Source organism: Alexandromys fortis, unplaced genomic scaffold (assembly GCF_014885135.2).
Source record: "Alexandromys fortis isolate MF-2015 unplaced genomic scaffold, M_Fortis_MF-2015_v1.1 scaffold_1, whole genome shotgun sequence".
Taxonomy (NCBI): Eukaryota; Metazoa; Chordata; class Mammalia; order Rodentia; family Cricetidae; genus Alexandromys; species Alexandromys fortis.
The window spans coordinates 11,728,533-11,752,284 of NW_026067927.1; the positions used below are offsets into that span (position 1 = coordinate 11,728,533).

Consider the following 23,752-nt stretch of genomic DNA (forward strand, 5'->3'; position numbering starts at 1 on the left):
GTATCATCTACACAGGAACCCCAACAGTGAGGGTCTCCCCTACTGGCCTGAGTTGATCCACCATGAGCAGTACCTGCAGCTGGACATCTATCCTGCTGTGGGCCGAGCCCTGAAGGCCAGGAAGCTGCAGTTCTGGACGAAGACTCTGCCTCAGAAGATCCAGGAGCTAAAGAGGAATCAGGAGAAGCACACAGAGCTTTAATGCCTATGTCAGGAAAGGTGGATGGGGTCATCCTGAGGTTACAAATTCCATTTATTTAACTTATTTGTTTCAATGCTCACATAAGCATTTCTAACCTCAGTTTTTGCCTTTTCAGTCAGGAAGATAATCCCTCCGGGCGTTACTCCTTATCCTCTGGACACATTTTATTAGATTCAGTAAATACTCTCATAACCATATGGATGTGTGAACCCCAATGTTCCCCCATCTTAACACTTCACTGTGATTAGGCTCGCTCCTCCCTTCCTACCTCCTCTCTTCCCTCCCTGCTTTCCTTCCTCTCAGCATCTTTTCACACCCCCTTTTCTCCTCTTTTCGAAGCCTTCGAATCTCTTCAAATGAAGCAGAAGCTCTGGGCACAATTGACAATAGGAAATCCCCTGTCCTTTCTCAGCAAGCTCATGTTTTCTGTTTCTCATCTGCCAACAGAAAATCTGATTTCCCAAATCCCTATTGCCTTCATAATTTCACAAAGCTGCTCCCAATAGGTCATAAACTACAAGCTGGGCTCTTAGTGTCTGTGGCCTCAGGTGTTTGGAGGCTGAGACAGGAGGATTATAAAAGCCCAAGGCAAATTAGCAAGGCCCACAGCTCAGAAACAAAACCAAAAAGTCATAATCTCGATAACTTACAAATGGTATCAAATGTACAGTTTTATAGATTGAGAATCAGGTACCAGATGTCCACAGATTTGCTTTATGGTGTCATGCAGATCTCTTGCTAGAGGTCTCAAGAATTACATCTTGTGCCCTCTGCTGGTAGAATATGTAAACAATGGAATTCCAAGGACAACATTAAGTCCCTGCTGACTTGAACAGGGAACAGGGAAGATTGTCCTCTTAGTGAGACTGACCGTGCAGGTTGTTCCCATTCTATGTGTAGAGAATTTTTTAAAGTTCTTATTGCAAGGTTGTTTTTGCTTTTCAGTTCTGTACATACACACTAAACTTCCAACACCGAGCCAGAATCTGTTCTAGACATTTAATAGTGATCTCACTTTTAGTATCTTGGCTGTGGGTTGTCTTTATGGGACAAGGGCCTGTTGTGAGGGCTTATGTGTGTCAGGCAAGTGCTCTACCCAAACTATTCCCTTAGACTACTGTGGGCTGTTTAAATGAAATTAATCTTTTAGATGAATGGTTTAGTAAGTCTGAGAAAACTCACAAGACATGCAACTGCCACCACATCCGGTTCAGAACAGCCCTCACTCCCCCACCAAGGCTTTCCTCATGCGTCTTTGCTGTCATCCACTGACCACTGTAACCAAGACATTACTTAAATGGCTATATTGGGGCTTGTTTCCAATGAAGTACAAGTGGAAAGTAGGGTGACTGGCTATGACACCTCACATAATGTTTTTGTTTCCTTCTATTGTGGAATGCCATCCAGCTGTGCACACGACACATTCTATCCACTTACCCTAACGATGGGCAACTGATTATTTTCACCAACTTATTCTTTCACTTGTTTATTTGCTCTTCATTTTTGGACAAGGTCTCTATGTAGCCCAGACGGACCCTGAATTCATGATATCACTGCCTTGGCTTCCTGGGTGTTTAAATTATAGGCATGAGCCTCCAATCCCAGGTTTGCATTTTAATAAAGCTGTATGGATATTCTCACACATGATTTCACGTACTCAAGTTTTGAATTTACAAGCTAGAGCAGGATTCCCTAGTCACGCAACACATGTGTTAAACATTTACAGAAGTTTTAAGGTTAGGGATGTAACTCAGTTGTAGAGAGCTTGCCCTGTATTACAGGGCCCTGGGTGTGATGCCCAACACCATAGAAAATAATAAAATAAAATAAAGCAGATCAGATGACATAGGCTTACAATCCTTTCTGTTCAGAGGTCTGAAGGACAGGAATCACAAGAGAAACCTGCCTGAGCTATTGAGCAAGCTCCAGGGAAGGCAACATTAGTTATAGTTTCTCTCCACATGATAAGTACAAAAATGATTAAGTCTAATTTTAGTGAATGGGTTATTAAAGGAGGAAAAAGAGAAAAAGGAGGAGGAGGCAGAGAAGGGAGAAAAAGAAAAGAAAGAACAGCAGAAGGAGGAAAGGAGAAGGAAGAGAAGAGGAAGGAATAACAAAATTAGAAGAAGAATATGGTGGGTGTTTGGGGTGTCTTGAGGGTGTTGTGGTGTAGGGTTGAATATGACATATTTTATTAGTGTATGAATTTACCAAAGAACAAAAAATTCCAGTGATCTGGGAATACAGTTCAGTGGTATAGTTCTTACCTGACACGTGTAAGACTTAGGTCCAATATTATCCACTGTAAAAAGAGAGTGTAATTTTTGTTTCCCGGGTTGTGTTGTGAGTGGAGCATCTGCAGGGGGTGTACCTATGTGTGTGTATGTGTGTGTGTGTGTGTGCATGTATGTGTGTTTGTGTCAGTGTGCCTGTGTGTGTGTCAGTGTACATGTGTGTGTGTGTGTGTCTGCCCAGAAGAGTAGGGCTGGTTCCTTTGTGTCTGCTGAGATTTGTTTTTACCCCCGAGGGTTCTGCTGACTCTGAGGCCCACCCTTGCATGATCACAGCACATCTGTGAAGATGTTTGTGTCATCTGTGAAGATGTTTAACAGAATGGGATCAGGTGTTCACTGTTTTACAGCTCCAAATCTACTGTGGGGTTAGAATTCAAGTTCTTTCCACCCCAGCCTGTGCACCCTCCCCTGTACCCTCCCAAAATGAGCACAGGAACAAGCAAAGGGGCTGATGGGAATGCCTTATATTGTGTATTTGTTTTGAAAGGGAGTTTCAATATGTTGGACTGATTGTCCTGAAATTCACTTCATGTCCAAAACACAGTCCTCTTGTCTAGGGGCTTGAGATTACAGCGGTGTGCAATTACTCCCTGACCTGGGAACACTGGTACCATTCCTTCTTTCATTTGTTTTTTTATTTTTCGATTTGTTGTTTTAAACCAATACAACATCGTCATCCAAGTGATGATTCTTGCAGTACCCTCTCTGACCACCAGGTGGCAGGAGAGCTATGAGAATACTATTTGCTTGGCCTCTACAGCTGGGCAGATGAGCTGTGCCTGGTACTTCCACAGGCACCTGAGGGCATTACTGAGCTCCTGCTGTATACACATCTCTGTGAGATGTAGACTTCTGCGGATGTACAGAACATTTCACCAAGGCGTTTTTAGACACTATGTAACCCTCTTACCATTGGAAAGCTTTGCCATCAAATAATTTCTATACAATAAAATTTACCTTTCACTGGAATAACTTGGTAAATTTGCATAAGAGGATGAGGTAAGCAACAATCCACACTTCAAGGATGGAAATAATTCTTTCACTGGGAAAATTTAGCTCATGATCCTTTATGTTAATCCGTCACGGTTTGAGTTCATTTAAGTTTTCATACAGGACTCCTGGTATCACAGAATTGCTTTAGATGCCATGTTATCTCTTTCATGGAGGCCAAAGAGCAAGAACAAACTTTGCCCCGCCCTGCTGAGTTTCTGCCTACTTTATTGTAGGTCCACCGTCCTGCCCGCGCAAGGCCCACACGTTCTCTTTTCTGTCCGTGACACACAGCAACACGGACTCAGACTAGGAGCCGACCATGAAACTGCAAAGATTTCCTAGCTGGTTGAGGGCTGTGACCTGTGGGCTCCTGCTTCTCTTCCTGCATGTACAAGGTGAGACTCTTTCAGTGAGCACTGAGGACCAGGGTCAGGGCCGCCCAGATCTGCAGAGTGGGCAGCTTGTCTTACAGGAGGGAAGGAACCAACAAGGGAGCAGTTGGTATAGATGGCAGATACAAGGGTGGGAATTATGGACCTCCCAGTGTCCCCACCAAAACCCACACAATGAGCCCTGCAGCACCCAGAGGCTAGAGATGTCCTTACCACAAAAGCCATCCAGGATAAGGAGGTCTGAGAAGCACTGGACCTGCAGATTAGGGGAAAGAACCAAGGGGACATTTCCTTCCTCCGTGCGTGTGTGTAGCTGCTACAGAACTCTGGATGATCACGAAAGTAATACATCCATGCTGCCAAGCGGCTCTGAGGATGTCTCCTTGTTGGTCACACGCTTGCACAGCCACCACTCAAAAGGGGCATGAGCTATGTTCCTGGACATCGGGACAATAAAGAAACTCATATCCCCACATCTCATAGCTAATCCCAGGCACCCCAGATTCCCTTCCCTATGGACCCTAGAGAAAATGAGGTGGGAAATAACAGTATGGTGGCAACTGCCTAAGTAGGACTAACCCTGATGGCATCTCTCCCAGGCCAGGACTCAGCCAGCCCCATCAGGAACACACACACTGGCCAGGTTAGAGGAAGCCTCGTCAAGGTGAAAAACACTGAAGTTGGTGTCCACAGATTCCTGGGAATTCCATTTGCCAAGCCACCTATAGGACAACTGCGTTTTGCACCCCCTGAAGCCCCTGAGCCATGGAGTGGTGTGAGAGATGGGACCTCCTATCCAGCCATGTAAGTTCTGGGGTTCAGAGGAGTTTTAAGCTCTGAGGTGAAAATGTTCTCTGAGCTGTGGGCCAGAATGAAGGGCTTCCTTCATCCCAACATAACAGAAGTTTTCTACATGTGATGTGCAGTCTGCCTTGCATTCTCAGATGCATGACTGAGGCTTCTAACAAAGCAATTTTGCCAATCTCCTGGGTCATAGTCCAGTTCCTGTAGGGAGTTGTCTCTCAGTTTTTCAGTGAGAAAGAGGTTTAAAAAAAAAAAGGTTCTGAGATTCAGATTGTGCCAAGTGATCTCTGCCACCATGGAAGAGATCTAGGGACAAGGGCCAATATAAACACATTAACCAGCCAAAGCCCAGGGTCTAGTGCCAAGTACTGTAAGTAAGTCTCTCAGGAGGGCATCAGGGATGTGTCCTTAGCCACTCCATCGTCAGCACTCACTGGGACAATCCATAGAGCCAAGTGCCATTGTTTAAAGAAATGTCCAAAAGCTTCCTCTGGAAACTACGTGGGAATGGGAACCCCTATGTTTCTGGATGTGGGGTGAAACCTGGTTCATTTCATTGAGCCTGTAGCCTTTACCTTGGTAGGAAAGGACTTTAGAGAGTACTCATGCTTTAGGGGAACATCTTGAAGGAAAGTGGCCAAAAGTGTCAGAGAGAAAATCCATACTAAAACCCAATTTTAACTACCAGACATCTCTTGTAATAACTGTCTGTCATTGTCACCAGGTGTCCACAAAATGATGATATGATGAATTCAGGGGTTTTGAAGATGATAAAACACTACATGCCTCCCATCTCTATGTCCGAGGACTGCCTGTATCTCAACGTCTACACACCAGCGCATGCCCGTGAGGGCTCTAACCTGCCTGTGAGAGTTGGGCCACGGTCAACTGGGTGGGGGTGGCGATTTCTTTCTCAGGAGGATTAGAAGGCGTAAAATCAACTGAGTTCCACTGCGGTGTAGAACCTAATGAGAAGTCTTTTCCTAATGTGTCCACGAGAGCCTTCTCAGTCATGGTGGGCAGCTAACCCCTGGATATAGGACACTGAGCGCTGGACTCTGAGAGGTCAGGGTTGTGCGCCATGGACTCACTCAGGACATTCTCAACAAACTTGAGTCTTAGAGCCCAGGCAGGAATCCAAGGATGAACATTGAGATAAGCCAAATTTCCAACTTTGGGATATTGGTTGTGCCAATGAGATTTGGTGATGCTTTTGATTCATAATCAGGAAAACTCTTATGGACACACCCTTCTCCACATTTTTGAGGAGTCTGGGAGTGATAGGGACATCACTCTGGACTTAAATCCATTAATCCAAACTGAGATTCCTGGTGCAACAGTGGGGCTTGGAAATACACTGATGAGACTCTGTTCCTCACCTGTGGCCTGGGTCTAAGATGCTGAGGAGTCCTGTGTGTGTTTAGCTGCACAGATAGAAAGAAGACACTAATCTGGGAGACAGTCCCACTTGAACTTGTGCCTGAAAGAAGCCTCTTGATATCTCTCTTGACTTCTCCAGGTGATGGTATGGATCCATGGTGGTGCTCTGGTTATAGGCATGGCTTCTATGATTAATGGGGCCATACTGGCAGCCACTGAGGATGTGGTGGTGGTCACTATCCAGTACCGCCTGGGTGTCCTGGGCTTCTTCAGGTGAGCCTGGGCTGGGCTGGGCAATGGCAGCTGAGAAGAACCTGGACAGCCCTTTGATCCGTGTCCCTTTCTCTTCTCAGTACTGGAGACCAGCACGCCAGAGGCAACTGGGGCTACCTGGACCAAGTGGCCGCCCTGCGCTGGGTCCAGCAGAACATTGCCCACTTTGGAGGCAACCCTGACCTTGTCACCATCTTTGGAGAGTCAGCAGGTGGCACAAGTGTGTCTTCACATGTTCTGTCCCCCATGTCCAAAGGACTCTTCCACAGAGCCATCATGGAGAGTGGAGTAGCCGTGTTGCCTGGCCTCATCTCCAGCTCCTCTGAGGTGGTTTATGGAGTGAGTGCACTCTATTCCTCCAGCCCTGACCTGCTGTCTTAGCGCTCACTCTCTAGGACTCTGCTGCTGCCATCAGTCGGGAGAATGAGGACCATGGGAAGTAACTTCCCTCAGTACTTTCTAAAAGGCTCAAGGTTTAGATCCCTCCCCCTTCCCCCACCCCATAGTGCTTTATACAAGGGGTGTATGTTGTAAGTTCAGCAAAGCTCTTCCTAGAAGTTTCCATTATTGGCAAAAGCAAGTATATGTGGGCTTGGGGGACAGTACAAGAGGCAAGAGAGTTTTCTGTGCAAGTATGAGAATTTGAGGTCAATTCCCCAGAACACACATATATCTGGGTGTGGTTTTTCTTGACTCTAATCCAGGTGTTCCTATAGTGAGATGGGAAACAGGGACAGGTTAATCCCCGGAAGGTTACAGACTAGCTAGACTGGTGTAGGCTGCAGCAGAACCAGAGAGTATTTCTCAAACTAGATGGAAGGTGGGAAGAGGAAGAAGGGAAGGAGAGGGGAGGGAGGGAGGAGAGAGGGTGGGAGGAGGGAGGGAGGGAGGGAGGGAGGGATGAAGGGAGAGCTGCCACTGCTGACCAAGAGGAAAATGAGAACACTTTTGTTCTGACTCCAGTCCACACACATTACACCGCATGGTATAATATTTAGAGCCAATGGCGCCCTCCCGGGCCTGGGAAAACTCCTCTGCCTGGAAGACAAGGCATCCAGGCAGCCTCATCCTCCTCCCTTTCCAGACTGTGGCCAATCTATCTGATTGTGCAGCTGCGGACACAGAGACGCTAGTGCGCTGTCTACGGGGCAAGAGCGAAGCAGAGATTCTGGCTATTAACAAGGTGTGGCTGGGAAGATGGCAGGTTGCAAGGTGTGTTACAGGTAGTCCTCATTAGTATGAGCAAATTACCTAAGCTCCGTGGCTTAGTATCCTTTGAGTCCTGGGCAAAATCAATACCAGCATCGGCTATTCCAAGTGCAAGGTCTCTTCAGGAGTGAGACGGAGAAGTGGTAGAGAATAACCATCCTGAGACACTTTAACAAGCGGAGAAGGGGTGGAGGTAACTCAGTGGTCATCAGCATATGTATTTCATTGACCTTCAGCATTGATTTTAATGCCCCTCAGGTCTTCAAGGTCATCCCCGCAGTGGTGGATGGAGAGTTCTTCCCCAGGCACCCCGAGGAGCTCTTGGCCTCTGCTGATTTTCACCCTGTCCCCAGCATCATTGGTGTCAACAATGATGAGTATGGTTGGCTTTTCTCTATGGTGAGGCTCAGTTCTAATCTTCTGGGAGCCTGGGATGGGCAATGGGAACTCAGAGATTCGTTGATCCATATCCATGTCATGGCATACTTAAAACCATTCTCCATACCCCAGATGGGCTCTGCTCAGAAAATGAAGGGAATAACCAGACAAACCCTGCCTGCTGTTCTGAAGAGCACAACATCACAGATGGTGAGACTCTTGGGCCACTGCCACCACTGCAAGGACCCCTGCCTAACTTTCATAAGGAGCATCTCCAGAAATAAGTGTGTATGTGTGTGTGCGCACGTGCGTGTGTACCTACCTGTGTGTGCTCCTCTGTGTATGCCTGTGTGTGTGCATCTCTCTGTGTGTACCTCTGTGTGTGTGCCTGTGTGTGTGCATGTCTGTGTGTACCTGTGTGTGTGTGTACCTGTCTATCTGAGGTCACTCCAAGCTTTCCCCATACCACACCTCTTTTGCATTTCCCCACTGAGCCTACTGCCTACACATCTTAGTGCCTGTGTCCCCCCCCCCATTCTTCTTGATTCCTGTGGTACAGATGCTGCCTCCCGAGTGTAGTGACCTGATAATGGAAGAGTACATGGGGGACACTGAGGACCCACAGACCCTGCAAATACAGTATGCAGAGATGATGGGAGACATCACATTTGTGGTCCCTGCACTCCAAGTAGCACATTTTCAGCGTGAGTACATCTGTAACAAGATCAAGGGAAGAAGCTCAGACAGTGGGTCCCAGGTGAGCTCTGTAGGGTCCCGGCTTGGCCTGTGTCTGAATAAGAGCTCTGGTTCCAGACAACCAAGAGTCCTTTTTATTAATTTATTCTCTCATATATTACATCCCAACCACAGTTTCCACTTGCTCTTCTCCTCCCAGTCTCTCCATCCCTCCTGCCTCCCCATCCACTCCTCCTCTGTTTCCTTTCAGAAAATGGCAAGCCTCCCAAGGATATCAGCCAAACATAACATTTCAAGTTGCAATAAGACTAGGTACCTCCCCTCGTATTAAGGCTGAATGAGGCAACCCAGTAGGAGTAAAAGGATCCCAAAAGCAGGCAGCAGAGTCACAGACAGTCCCCACTCCCTCTGTTAGGAGTTCCACAAAAACACCAAGCTATGCCACTATGACATACATGCAGAGGACCTAGCTTAGACCCACGCAGGCTCCCTGTTGGTTGGTTCAAAACCGAGAGTCTTTATTGAGTAAAATCCTTACTTTGAGTATGAGAGAATGACATCTTATCCAGTTACAGAGGAGGAAGTAACTGAGTGATACTCTGTGGCTTGACCAAACTACTCAGCTGTGGAGGGCAGAGTCATTACTTAACAGGGCAGTTCCCACAGCCTTAGCCAATGCTCCATGTGGGAGCTCCCCACTCAACTGTTGTGACTCCAGATAACTTGAAATCAAGCTGTCTTGTCACCAAATGTGTGTCAGGACAGTTCTAGGCAAAGTGCTGCCATGTCACCCCAGGTCCTCTCACCCAGGTTCCCACGCTCCAGTCTACTTTTATGAGTTCCAGCATCGGCCCAGCTTCTTCAAGGATATCAAACCACCCCATGTAAAGGCTGACCATGGTGATGAGATTCTTTTTGTCTTTGGGTCCTTCTTCTGGGGTGTGAAAAGTGAGTCTTCCTTATTTTCTATGAGTTGAATGAGGTCTCAGATGGCTCTCTGGGGGACTCTGAACTCTCAGTCTATTTGAAGAAAGCTGAAGATTTCTTGGTGCTTTCTCTCCAAGAGAGAGAGAGAGAGAGAGAGAGAGAGAGAGAGAGAGAGAGAGAGAGAGAGAGAGAGAGAGATATGGTTTAAAAACTGGACCCATTCCAGGCTAGCCTGTGATGGGGAAGACAGCACATCGGGTCAAGAATTCAATTAGAGGCTTCCGTGGATCATGGATACTGTAAATAGTGAAGAAGGGAGGTAACAATGTCAATAGTTTGGGGTCAGACAACAGTTGGAATATTGAGTCTGAAGCATGAGATGTCAGTTCCATGGGGTGGCCTAACTTGGACCTTTGTCTTCCTCATGACTCCAGTTGACTTCACTGAGGAGGAAGAGCTACTGAACAGGAGGATGATGAAGTACTGGGCCAACTTTGCAAGACATGGGTGAGAACACACCTTTCTCTCAACTTTTCTAGGGCTCCTTTTTGGATGGAGGCCTTCTTATTATGCATAGATATTTCATCACATGATAGAGTCTTCCATACCCACTTACACACTTACACAGACACTGGTCATCTCACAGTGATCTGGCTCATGAACCATAGTGCTATGGGACTGTTCTTTAGATCTTACCTCTCGGAGACATAAAACAGGTCAACTATTTGTCTCCCATCTGAAGCAGAAACCAGAATGTGGCACTTGTATCCCTACAAGTGTGTGTGTGTGTGTGTGTGTATGTGTGTACCTACCTGTGTGTATACCTGTGTGTGTGCCTATGTGTGTGCATCTCTGTGTGTGTACCTACATGTGTGTGTGTACCTGTGTGTGTACCTCTGTGTATGTGCACCAATGTGTGTGTACCTCTGTGTGTGTGTCCCATCAGTCCCTGTCCCATCAGCCCCTTCACCACTGACCTAATTGTTCCACTGCCCTGACCCAAATCAGAGAATCAGACTTTGGGTCAGAGTAACCTCACCCTTCCCCCTGGCTGGGCATATCCACAGGAACCCCAACAGCGAGGGTCTACCCTACTGGCCCATGATGGACAATGATGAGCAGTTCCTGCAGCTGGACATCCACCCTGCTGTGGGCCGAGCCCTGAAGGCCAGAAGGCTGCAGTTCTGGACCCAGACTCTGCCCCAGAAGATCCAGGAGCTAAAGGGGGCTCAGGAGGGGCACAAAGAGTTGTAGTACTCTGTGTGAAGAAAGGCGTGTGGGTTTCATAGACATGTGGCCTCTCTCTAAGGTTTGGACAGCCTTTTGACCCTAACACTCACATAACCATTCCTAACATAAACAGCCACCCCTTTTACCAATCCGTATGACAAGACCTCTGCATGTCACTCCTTCACAAGACACTGCTGTTCTTCTGGTAGATTCACTCAGTAAAAGTTCTTGTAACAATGTGGAATACGGATGTGAGCCCCGAAGTCCCACGGTCTTCACAAATTCCGGCTGCTGTTCCAAATAGATCACTAACCGCCAGCAGGTGTTGTGATACGTATCTGTGGCTCCAGCTACTCAGAAACTGAGACAGGACTATTGAATCAGTCTGGGACTTCCATACTGACTTGGACAACACAGCAAAAACAAAAACAATCATCAACTTGGTAATATACATACAGAAATATATGTAAAGTTCTGTGGACTGAGAAATACAGGGTCTACAAAGGAATTTGAGCCATATGGGCTGCCAGAGCTCAGCTCCTAGACCTCTCTGACATCAGTTACTGAGCACACCAGGTACGGAAAACTCTGGACAGATTATCCCAGTAGAGGAAATCTCATCTATTTCCTTCCCAAATTTCTATTGTCCACTTTTGTGCGACATTGTTGATATGTCCATATACACCTAAGGTTTATCCAGGAGAGAGGTGCTTGGCCAACAGATTAGGTGGGCCCAGTTTCTCAGACTAGAGGCTGACCTTGTGGGAAGGTACCATAGAGGGAGGAGTTTATAAAGCTGGTAGACAAGAATGAGGGAACTGTGTGTCTCCCAGTGCCCCCACCAAAGCCCACACAATGAGCCCTGCAGCACCCAAAGGCTAGAGATGTCCTTACCAAAAAAAGCCATCCAGTGTAAGGAGGTCTGAGCAGCACTGGACCTGCAGATTAGGGGAAAGAACCAAGGGGACATTTCCTTCCTCCGTGCGTGTGTGTAGCTGCTACAGAACTCTGGATGATCATGAAAGTAATACATCCATGCTGCCAAGCGGCTCTGAGGATGTCTCCTTATTAGACAGACACATGAACAGCCACCATGCAGAAAGAGCATGAGCTATGTTCCAGGTCACCGGGGCAATAGAGAGAACCCTAACCCTGCATCTCACAGCTGAACCCAGACACCCCAGATTCTGTTTCCCAAGTACCCTAATGAAAATGAGCTATAAACAACAGTCTGGTGGCAGAAGAGTGGACAGTACTAACCCTGTTGGCATCTCTCTACCCACAGGTTTGGACACAGGCAGTCCCATCAGAAACACACACACAGTCAAGATTAGAAGAAGGCTAGTCACTGTGAAAAACACTAAAGTTGGTGTCCACAGATTCCTGGGAACCCTCTTTGCAAGCCACCTGTAGGACCACTGTACTTTACACCCCCTAAAGTCCCTGAGCCATGGAGTGGTGTGAGAGATGGGACCTCCTATCCAGCCATGTAAGTTCTGGGGTCCGGAGAACTTTCAGGCCCTGGGGTAAGAATGTGCTCTGGGTCGTGACAGGCTTCCTTCATCCTTACCCAACAGATGTTTTCTGTCTGGGATGTGTAGTCTGTTGTGCATTTTCAGACACGTGACTAAGGCTTCTAACAGACAACTTTGCCAATCTCCTGGGTCAGAGGTCAGTACCTGTAGGGAGTTATCTCTTGGTTTTATAGTGGGAAGATATCAACGGCTCCCAGATTCAGACTGTGCCAAGCGATCTTTGCCAGCGTGGGAGAGGTCTGTGAACAAGGGTTAGTGTAGACATAGAGCGAGGAAGAACCCAGACTCAAGTATCACATACTGTAAGTCTCTCAAGAGGGCCACAGTACTGTGTCCTTGGCATCTCCATCCTCCACAGTCACTGAGACAATTCTTACAGCCAAGTGCCATTGTTCGCGAAAACAAATAGGCTTCTGAATATTATGTGGAAAGAAGTGGTGCCCTGAGAGTCTGGACATGGGATGAAGAAGTACCCTATGGGACAGCATAGTCCATTGACTCCCATAGCACAGGTGTAGGCGTAGCACTGTATTCTCCACACAGCTTTATTTTGTTCCCTGCTGCTGTGATAAGACACTGGGAAAAGGACCTTCTTGTATAAATGGCTTACTACAGAACATTCCTTCACAGGAGGCAGCTCAGTGACAGAAGCTTAAGGGATCTGGTCACATCACATCTATAACTGAAAACTTAGAGCACAGATTGCTTGGATGCCTGGGAATGCTCAGCTCACCTTCTCTGCTCACTCAGTTCAGAAGCCCCTTCTGAGGGAATGGTCCCACCCATTGGGGAAAAAGTTCCCACCTCAAATCCCCCAAAACCTATGTGGTCTAGATGATCCCTCACTGAGACTCTCTTCTTGTGTGAATCTATATTATGTCAAATCAACCATCAAAATTAGCATTAAATATGACAGGGAGAAGTCGTAAATATCACTACATGCAGCCAGTCACATCTGCAGACAAACTAAGAAATCCAAGCATCATGAAATGTTCCAACCAAACCCCACACAACTGCAGGCCTCACTGGAAGTATGGGTCCTCCTCAGCTTCCACAGAGCCTGTGGCCTTCAGCTTGGTAGGAACTGATTTCCAACAGGACTTGGGAGGTAGAGGACACCATGAGGAGCAGGTGTTGAGCATAACAGGAAGGAAATCCAGACTAAGGATGAGGTTTTGATCACTGAACTTCTTTTTTGATCACCATTTGCCATTGTCACCAGGCGTCTGCAAAACGATGACATGATGAATTCAGAGGGTCTGGAGACAATGAAGATGATCACAACTTCTGTCTCTATGTCTGAGGACTGCCTTACCTCAACATCTACAAACCAGCTCGTGCCCATGAGAGCTCTAACCTGCCTGTGACTGCCAGGTCATGGTCAATCATGGGTCAAGGGAAGATTTCTTTCTCAGAAGTAGAAAGCATAAAATCAACTTGAGCCCTATGGCAATATAGCTGGCAAGAAAATATAAAATCAACCTGAACTCTACCGCAGTGTCAACTGGCAAGTCAGCATTTTCTAGTATGTCCAAGGAAGGTTTCTTACCAGGCAGCTAAACCTGGATAAAGGACACTGAGCACTGAGCTCTGAGGGGTCATAGGTGGTGGTCCAAGGCATTACCTCTGGACTCACTCAACAAACTTGAGCCCTAGAGACCCCAGCAGGTATCCGAGGGATGAACATTGAGATAAGTCAAATTTCCAGCTTTGGGATAGTGATTGTATCAATGAGATTTGCTGATGTTTTGATTCATAATTAGGAAAAACCTCCTATGGAGACTCCCTTCTCCACTGCTTTGCAGAGTCTGAGAGTGATAGTGACATTACTCTTTAAAACTGTTCATCTAAGCTGAGATTCCTGGTGCAGCAGTGGGGCTTGGAAATACGCTGAGGAGACTGTGTTCCTCATCTGTGGCCTGGGTCTAAGATGCTGAGGAGCCCTGTGTGTGTTTAGCTGCAGTAAACAAGGAGGCAGTTCTTCTTGAGCTTCTGCCCAAGAGAAGCCTCTTAGTATGTCTCTTGACTTCTCCAGGTGACTGTATGGATCCATGGTGGTGCTCTGGGTATAGGCATGACTTCCATGTATAGCAGATCCATGCTGGCAGCCACTGAGGATGTGATAGTGGTCACTATCCAGTACCTTCTGGGTGTCCTGGGCTTCTTCAAGTGAGACTAAGGCTGTTTGGGGCAATGGTATCTGAGAAGAACCTAGACAGCCCTTTGATTCATATCCCTGCCACTTCTCAGCACTGGAGACCAGCACACCAGAGGCAACTGGGGCTACCTAGACCAAGTGTCCACCCTATGTTGGGTCCAGCAGGACATAGTCCACTTTGGAGGCAACTCTGACCTTGTCACCATCTTTGGAGAGTCGGTAGGTGACAAGTGTGTCTTCACTTGTTGTGTCTCCCATGTCCAAGGACTCTTCACAGAGCCTTCATGGAGAGCTGAGTAGCCATGTTACCGGTCTCATCTCTAGCTCCTCTGAGGTGGTCCACCATGTGAGTGCCCCAACTCCTTCAGCCCTGTACCTACTGCCATATCCTTGGCACTATGGTGCTCAGTGGAGAATACGAGGGTCTAGGGAAAGGACATCTCTTCATCTGTTTCTGAAAGGCTCAAGGGTTAGGATCCACACCTCTGTTTTCTACAGGCTGAGTATGGGTTGTTTTTTTGTTGTTGTTGTAATTTTTATTTTTTATTTATTTATTTACTTTTACTTAAAAATTTCCACCTCCTCCCATTTTCTTCCTCCTCCCCCCAACTCCCTCCTCCTCCCTCTCCAGTCCAAAGAGCAGTCAGGGTTCCCTGCCCTGTGGGAAGTCCAAGGTCCTCCCCCGCCATCCAGGTCTAGGAAGGTGAGCATCCCATAAATACTAGGCTCCCATAAAGCCAGTGCATGCAGTAGGATCAAAACACAGGCTGAGTATGTTATGTGGACAGCAAAGCTTCCCTAGCAGCTTCACTCGCTGGCAAAAGCAAGTATGTTTGGATTTGGAGATGGTTTAATAGGTGAAAGAACTTGCTGTGCCAGTGTGAGGATCGGAGTTCAAATCCCAGAAGACACATAGACTGGCTGTGGCAGTACTTGTCTGTAATCTGAGTGTTCCTGTGGTGAAATGGGAGGGAGGGACGGGGGGGGGGTCCCTGCAAGGACACAAGCCAGCTAGACTTGTGCGGGCAGCAGCAGATCAAGGAACCTTTCTCAAGCCAGGTGGTAGAAGGTGAGGCCTGACATGTAAGGTGGTCCTCTCACTATCATAAAAAACTTTACTGTGGATAAACCTGCACTCTGTTGGGAACACAAAGAGAATCATAGAGACACACAGTCACATATGCACACACACACGCACACACACAGTCACATGCACACACACAGTCACATGCACACACGTACACACTGAAAGAATGAGAGAAGGGAATGAAAAATGAAGTATGCATAGTTACCTCTGACTGTCAGCTCAGAGCTACAGGAAAATGGGAACACTTTCATACTTTAATCCACACATGTCATCCTATGCTGTGGTTATTAAAGAGCAGGGACATCTAGTTGGGTCTCCATAACTTCTGTCTGCCTAGAGTAATCAGGCAGACCCTACCTTATCTTGTACTAGGCTTTTTCTCTTAGGCCTCCAAACAGCTCCAAAATCATGACACAAAGGTTTATTAGTTTTGAATGCTTGGCCTGGTTTAGGCACGTTTCTGGCTAGGTCTTTTAACTTCAATTAACTTGTTTCTCTTTGTCTGCCATTTGCCTTGTGGCTTTCTTACTTCTGTATATCTTGCTTTCACTGCTTCTCTGTATCTACCTGGCTTCTTGCCCTGGGCATGTCACTCCTTCTCTCCGCCTTCTCTCATTCTTTTCTTCTCTCTCTCTCTCTCTCTCTCTCTCTCTCTCTCTCTCTCTCTCTCTCTCCCCTCTTTCTCCTCCTCTTTATTCTCTCCCACTCCCAGACCCACCTATCCTTTATTGGCCTAGCTACTGGCCATTCAGCTCTTTATTAGACCAATCAGGTGCCTCAGGCAGGCAAGGTAAAACAGCTTTTCATAATTAAACAAATACAACATGAGCAAAAGCAATACACCTTTCCACAGTTAAAGTAATATTCTGCGGCATAAACAAATGTAATGCATCTTTGCCTGGTTAAAATAATATTCCACATCTCAAATGACTGACAGATATTTAAAGAATTGTTTAACATTCTTAGCCATCAGGGAAATGCAAATCAAAATGACTCCGAGGTACCATCTTACACCTATCAAAATGACTGAGATCAAAAACACTGATGACAACATATGCTGGAAAGGAAGTGGAGTAAGAGGAACAGGCCCCCACTTCTGGTGGAAGTAAAAACTTGTACAGCCACTTTGGAAATCAGTACGGCAGTCTCTCCGAAAACTGGGAATCAATCTACCTCAAGAGCCAGTGATGCCACTGTTGGGCATAGGTAGGGGTCCAACCTGGACAAAATTCACACATTCCAGAGTAGGAGTGTGAGGATTGGAATTATTAAACAAAAGGAACAAAGATATGAGAGAAATAAAAGACAGAAATACAGAACAGCAATGGGAGGAAAATTCAGTGAATACTGAAACACCACATGTATTTTCCACATGCTTATACACTTCACTCCCAAAGGGGAGGGGGAGGCAGCAGAGTTCATTAACATAGTATAAGGAATAGACCAAGTATCCTGCTGGCAACCAATCCCTGGACGTCCTGTCTATCTCCTTTGAAGGAGCAGGAGTAGCAAAGTGAAGCAGATCCACCTTTGTGCTCCAAACACTAATTAACCACACCGTAGGTCAGGATCCCTTGTTTGTAGTCACACCTGTCGTCAACAACTTTGAAAGAGCAAAAGTAAGCTCAAACTCTCTGACCTTTAATCAAGGTGGAACAGGCTCTCATCTGTGGGCTTCCACAGGCATATATGAAGAGGATGTACATTCATATCACAGGGACATTTGCTCATCTGTGTTCATAGCAGCATTATTCATAAAAGCCAGAACCTGGAAACATCCTAAATGCCCCTCACCTGATAAATGGTTAAAGAGAATGTGGTGCATTTACATAATGGAGTATTACTTAGAGGTTAAAAAAAAATGACATCTTGAAATTTGCACCCAAATGAATGGAACTAGAAAAAACTATCATGACTGAGGTAACCCAGACCCAGAAAGACAAACACAGTATGTAATCACTCATAAGTGTATATTAGATGTAAAGAAAGGGACAACCAGGGTACAATCCATAACCCCTGAGAAGCTAGGTAACAAGGAGAACCCTAAGAGAGACATGCATGGATGCCCCTGGGAAGGGGAAATAGATAAGATCTCCTGAGAAAATGGAGTAGGAGAAGGAGAGATGAAGGGGGCAGAAGAGAGCATGAGGAAATGGGATGCTTGAGTTGGGGAAGAGACAGAGAGGGGGAGCAAGGAAAGAGATATCTTGATAGAGGGGGGGGGCATTATAGAGTTAGGGGCAAATTTGGTGCTATGGAAGCTCCCAGGAATCCACAAGGATGAACTGTAGTGGCATTTCATTTATATTTTAATAGGTAGAGCTTGCCTTTTTTTAATAAGTAAAAACATCCCCACTGGTCAGCCTTACAGACCAGCCAGTGATAACACACACCTTTAATCCCAGTAGCCACACTAGTTGCCTTAGAAACCTGGCAGTGCGTACCTTTAATCCCAGTGGTGCACACATTTAATCCCAGACCTAGAGAAGATTATAAGATGGGAGGAGACAAAACTCAGTCTCATTCTGAGATCCTGAGAGGCAGGATTGCCATTTCAAACTGAGGTAGAGGTAAGAGCCAGTGGCTGGCTGTTTTGATTTTCCAACCTTCATGTTGAACTCCAGTTTCTGTTTCTGAGAATTTATTATTTTTGTGTCAATGACCCTAGCTAAAACTCCTAGAAACAGTGGAGAGGGTGCATACACTGGACTTCCCCTGTAATCAGATTGTTGACCACCCTAATTGTCACCCTAAAACCTTCATCCAGTAACCGATGGAAGTAGATGCAGAGATCCACAGCTAAGCACTGGACCAAGCACTTGGAGTAGTTTAAGAGAGGGAGGAGGGACTTTATGAGCAAGAGATCAAGATTATGGTGGGGAAACCCACAGAGACAGGTGACCCAAGCTAGTGGGTGCTCACTGACTCTGGACTGTGTGCTGAGGAACCTGCATAGGAATTAACTAGGCCCTCAGAATGTGGGTGACAGTTCAGTGGTTTGGGCAGGCCACTGGCTGCGGGACCAGGATTTATTCCCAGTACATGAACTGGGTTTTTGGAGCCCATTCCCTATGGAGTAATATCTTGCTCAGCATTGACTCCCCATGGGAGGCCTTACCCTTTCTGAGGAGTGAATGGGGTGTTAGGTGGGGGAAGGTGGGAGCGGCAGGAGGAGAGGAGGGCAGGAGAACTGTGGTTAGTATGTAATATGATAACAAACTTTTAAATAAAAGTTTTTGAAAATAATATTCTACATTTCCCCCTTTTCCTCTAAGTAAAAAGAAAGGTTTTAACTTTAACATAGTAAAGCTATGTTATATACAATAACAAGGAAGGATTACATCCATAATGCTTGGTCCATTTGTATTTGGCAAATTCAAAGAAATCCATTATTTATCCCGGCCTAGAGAGTTCAAAGTTTTGTACCTAATTTACCTTCTGTTATAAATAAAGGAAACTATAACTATAATAGTCTAGTCTTCAACTTTATCAAATACCCCAGAGGATATAGTACTACCTAAGTAAACCCAAAGTGCACTGCAAGCAAATTCTAAAACTAAAAACAATGGAGATATCTGGCTGCTGTGACAATCACCCAAGGTTCTTCTGCAATGCCAGGGCATCAATTTTTGGCCTACATGCCCAGAATATCAGGCAGACTCTTCTGTAAAGAAGAAATTTTTGAAGTACTGTCCCTCTTTGTTTTGGCAAAGTTCAACAGCCTTTTCCCCTTGTGTCCTGCTTGTTTCATTTGCACGGCATACTGTCAACAGTCAAGGCAAGAACAGTTTCTCAGTCCAGTGACTAACATTGCCATAATGTGAGAGTCAATTCTATACAGAGATCCTTCCATGCCTGTCATCTTCTCTGAAATATATTGGTGCTGCTAGGAGTAGGTGTGTCTCACTGTCATGAAAAACCTCATGTTATTAAACATATTAGATGCCCTATTCTTTAGATCTTTGAAATGTTTGAAGATTGTCTATCTAAATATATCTAAATAACTTTGAAAACATACCTAATATGACTACAACTTTGACTACCATAGATGAATAACTACTAGCCCACATTTCTTAATTATATATTATATTTTTAATGAGCTTCATAAGCACAATACCTTAAACAAGATTATAAACATAATACAATATAATAAAAAACAACTTTAAACTTATATCAATATACCAAAATCCATACCAATGCAAAATATTTGAGGTTAATAGTTGTCTTTTTATCTTATATTCCTACATTCACTTCAAATGATGACAAACACCCATAACCCACCAAATAACCAAAACTCACCTTCCCACCTCTTAAGAATGTGTGTACTGTATTCTCTAGATTGCCTCATATTGTCTGTGGATGAAGGCATACTTAAGGAACCTGAGAAAATTGAAATAATGATCAAGTCCTAATGAAACTGTCAATAACATTTGTTGTCCAGTCTCTGTGCAATAGGAAAGTGTAAGGCTTATCTGTGGTCCTGGCTAGAACACTCTGTAAGGCTGGACCATCTCAGCCAGCAGCCTTGAGACTGTTCTAGATGGAAGAACTCCAAGGAAATGGCAACAGAGGCACTCTGAGGGGCTGGATCACCTGAGCCACGTGTTTTCTCCAGAATCTGGTTCCCCTTATATGAAAACACATAAACTTTCAAAGGTAACATACATTTCTGCATTAACAGAAGTATGGACTATGCGTTGTGCACAAGGCAACCAAAGATGATTTTCCTTTAATTTATGTTTGCAGGTAAAATATATATCACCTGTCTTGCAGTTATTCTAGGTTTATTTTTTTACGTCTGTAGTTAGGATTTTCAGGGGGGTCTTCACCTATCAAACCTGATCACTATTAACCTTTAATAAATCCATAGCCTTTCATTTCCTGTGGGGAAAAAAGCATAATCTCTTCTTGAAAGCAACACATTTTTGACTCTCATTTTAAAGTTAAAACAATATTCTGCAACATTTTATCTTTGGAGAGAGTGGTAAATCTGTCTGAAGCACTAATGGTTACCCTAAGTCCTGGTGTCTTCATAAGTCCAAGCTGTTGTTCCAGTCAGATCATGAACTGCACCAGATATTGTGATGGGTGTCTGTGACCCCAGCTACTCAGAACCTGAGACAGGAATATTGCGTGAGCCCAGGAGTTACAGAACAGCTTGGGAAACAGAGCAAGACCTACATCTCATAAACAAAAGCAATCATAAGCTGTGTGACTTGTTGCTGTTTTTTTTTTTTTTTTTTTTTGTTTTGATTTTCGAGACAGGGTTTCTCTGTAGCTTTTTGGAGCCTGTCCTGGAACTAGCTCTTCTAGACCAGGCTGGCCTCGAACTCACAGGGATCCGCCTGCCTCTGCCTCCCAAGATCTGGGATTAAAGGCATGCGACACCACCGCCCAAGCTGTGTGACTTGTAAACAGCAGAAATGTGTGTGGAGTTCTGTGGACCAAGAGAGTCAGGGTCAGGCTGCCAGCACATCTACTGTGAGACCAGGACTAGCTGTTCGGCCCAAAGATTACATCCTGTGTCCTCTGCAGGTAGAATGTACAAACAATGCCACTCTGGGACTTCTGTGGGTCTCAACTCTTAACATCGGCACATTAGGAGTTAGGTTTCTGCAAATGAATTTGAGCCACACAGCCTTTCAGAGCTCAGGTTCTAGACCTCTCTGAAATCAGCCACCGAGCATGCCAGCCTCTGAAAAACTCTGTGCAAATTGTCTCTATAGAGAAAACTTCGTCCATTTCCTTTACAAATTGCAAGTGGTCCACTTTTATGAGAAGCTGATTTGACATGTTCATAAACAAACACCTCCTGGGCCAGGAGTCAGAGGTGACTGCTGTAGAATAATTCTTATGTATGCTGTGAATAAGTATTCCTCTCATTGGTTAATAATAATGATGAATTGGCCTATAGCCGGGCAGAATAAGGCTAGGCAGGAAAACTAAATGGAGATACAAAAAGAAAGAAGAAAGCAGTAGGTAGAGATGCAAGCCAGCCACCAGAGGAACAAGGCATACTAGAGAACAGGTAAAGCCATGAAGCCACATGGAAAAATGTAGATGAATAGAAATGGGTTCATTTAAGTTATAAGAGCTAGTTAGTAATAAGCCTGAGAATTAGGCCGAGGATTCTATAATTTGTATAAGCTTTTGCGTGATTATTTGGGACCAGAAAATTGGGACAAAAGGAAAGCTGTTTACTGTTGACCAAGCAGGTCCAGATGGGCTTCCTATAATGATAAATGTACTCTTATTTCCAGTGTATGTTTTAGAGATATTGCAAAGCCCACACTTGTATGAGCATATGATATATGTGAAGATATTCTACTGTGGTGTGTGTTGTGGATGAGAGATGGAAAGGTAAGAATGAGCAGATGTGTCTAGCAGAAAACATCCCTGTCCCTGGTACCCTGACTGACAGCTTCATCATGTATGGAAATGTCTTCCTATCTGCCACAAATCCTCATGAACCATAGTGACTCTTCTCTATATTCCATGTGATTAATTTCCATTTAATTTCAACTCTTAGACCTCTGTTTGTTAGCGTTATACTTAAATTTCTCACATCCACCAATTCAAAGTGTCTTGTATATTGTAATTTGCAATGATACCGATTTGCTTTCTATATGCCTTTTTTCCCCAAATCATTTTCTCAATCATTAGGAGGGTGTGTCCTGTTCTTTAGACCCTGGAAACTCCCCATACCTTTATCTCTGACCAACTTGTCCTCTTTGTTCACCATTTTTTTTCCAGGACAAAGTCCCCTTTGTATCATTCACTGTACTGAGTACCAGCCATAAGGCACTGTGATCTTTGCCTGAAAGACAGGACTCCTGTGTTGTCTGTCCTGGGCACCAGGACACAGATGAGGGGAGAGCTAAGCAGAGGCTCGGTGCCTTAGCTCATGGATACCATCCCCCATCTCAAGAACCCCTCAATGTCTTCATGCCCTGCTTGCTGCTGCTGTACTTTGTACCTGCATGTAATTTAGGAACTATAGTTCTTCCTTCCATGTCCTATAAGGGGAACCATTGAAGTGTAGCCTAATGTCCTTGAGATTCCTTCCTGTTACTGAAAAGTTCCATTCCAAGTACACCCTCAGTTGCTTTTCACATTTCAGCTGCTGCATGTCCGTGTCACTTCCATGTTCAGACTCCTCTTTGGTTTGGAGAGGTCTTGCTTCTTGACTCACTATGTAGCCCAGGCTGCAGTCACCCTTACCATCTTCCTACAAAAGCAGAGGACCACCCAATGCAACCAGACTGCAGATCTGTGAGTCCTAGTGCAGGTGAGGATGTGAAGCACTGTCACTGCACACAAGGTTACGGGGGTGAAAAGGATGCAGTCATTTTGGAAGACCGATTGGCATAGTCTAAGTCAGCGAGCACAGGTTTGACACAAACCCTGCAGGTCCTTGCTTACAGTTTCATCCAAAGGAATCTAAAGCATGTGGACACACAAAGTTGTGCTTGAAGTTACCTGTAAGGGTTTGATTTTAAATATCTGATGAGCACACCTGTAATCCTAGCATCCAGAGGCTGGGCCAGGAGTGTTAGAGTCCTGAACCATTGTGATTACATTTTGAGACATCATCTCAAAATAATGAAATACAAGCCAGGCAGTGGTGGCACACGCATTTAACCCCATTTAACTCAGGGGGGCAGAGGCAGGCAAATCTCTGTAAGTTCGAGGCCAGCTTGGTCTACAAGAGCTATAGGTCCAGGGCAGGTCCCAAAGCTACAGAGAAACACTGTCACACACAAAAAAAAAAAAAAGTAGAAAGAAAGAAATACAGAAACCTACTTGGCTTCTCAGCTCAGCTAGATCTGTTTTTGTGAGAAGCAGGATTGATAACCCTCACAGTCCTGAGAATCCTGTGCAGGTGGAGCAAATAATGATGCCCAGGACCTGAGCGAGAGAAAAAGCTTGAAGAGGCACCTGGTAATTCAAGTAGGCGATATCAACAGTAGTAGATTTGCTCAGTGCCAGCACACATGGGTTTAACTTTCAAAGAAAAGGTCAACCTGTCTTTCAATATGACACCATTTTGTGTCTCCTCCAGTCATGTATGTGTGAGCATACCAAAGGATGTCTTAAATAATTGAGAAGAGGGAGCAAAGAACTCATGGGTGCCTCTAATGCTCAGCTCACCTTTCTATTCATGCAGTTCAGGGGTCCCTTGCTAGGGAATGGT

The 23,752-nt window shown here is 45.4% G+C and overlaps 1 protein-coding gene across 4 annotated transcripts in view; it reads left to right on the forward strand.

Annotated features, from left to right (window-relative positions):
- LOC126502563 (liver carboxylesterase) overlaps positions 1-10,911 on the forward strand; it is a 133,701-nt gene extending 122,790 nt beyond the window's left edge. For 2 of the 4 annotated variants that reach the window (XM_050143674.1, XM_050143676.1), the window contains exon 12: positions 16-3,795. In XM_050143674.1, coding sequence (XP_049999631.1) covers positions 16-202 — 187 coding nt within the window. In that variant the 3' untranslated portion in view covers positions 203-3,795. Of the gene's footprint in view, positions 1-15; positions 3,885-4,480; positions 4,686-5,409; positions 5,552-6,204; positions 6,339-6,418; positions 6,678-7,422; positions 7,522-7,805; positions 7,947-8,057; positions 8,136-8,484; positions 8,630-9,431; positions 9,570-9,982; positions 10,056-10,615 lie in introns of those variants that run through there. The other 2 variants (XM_050143679.1, XM_050143673.1) reach the window with 2 other exon arrangements.
- The last annotated feature ends 12,841 nt before the right edge of the window (positions 10,912-23,752 follow it).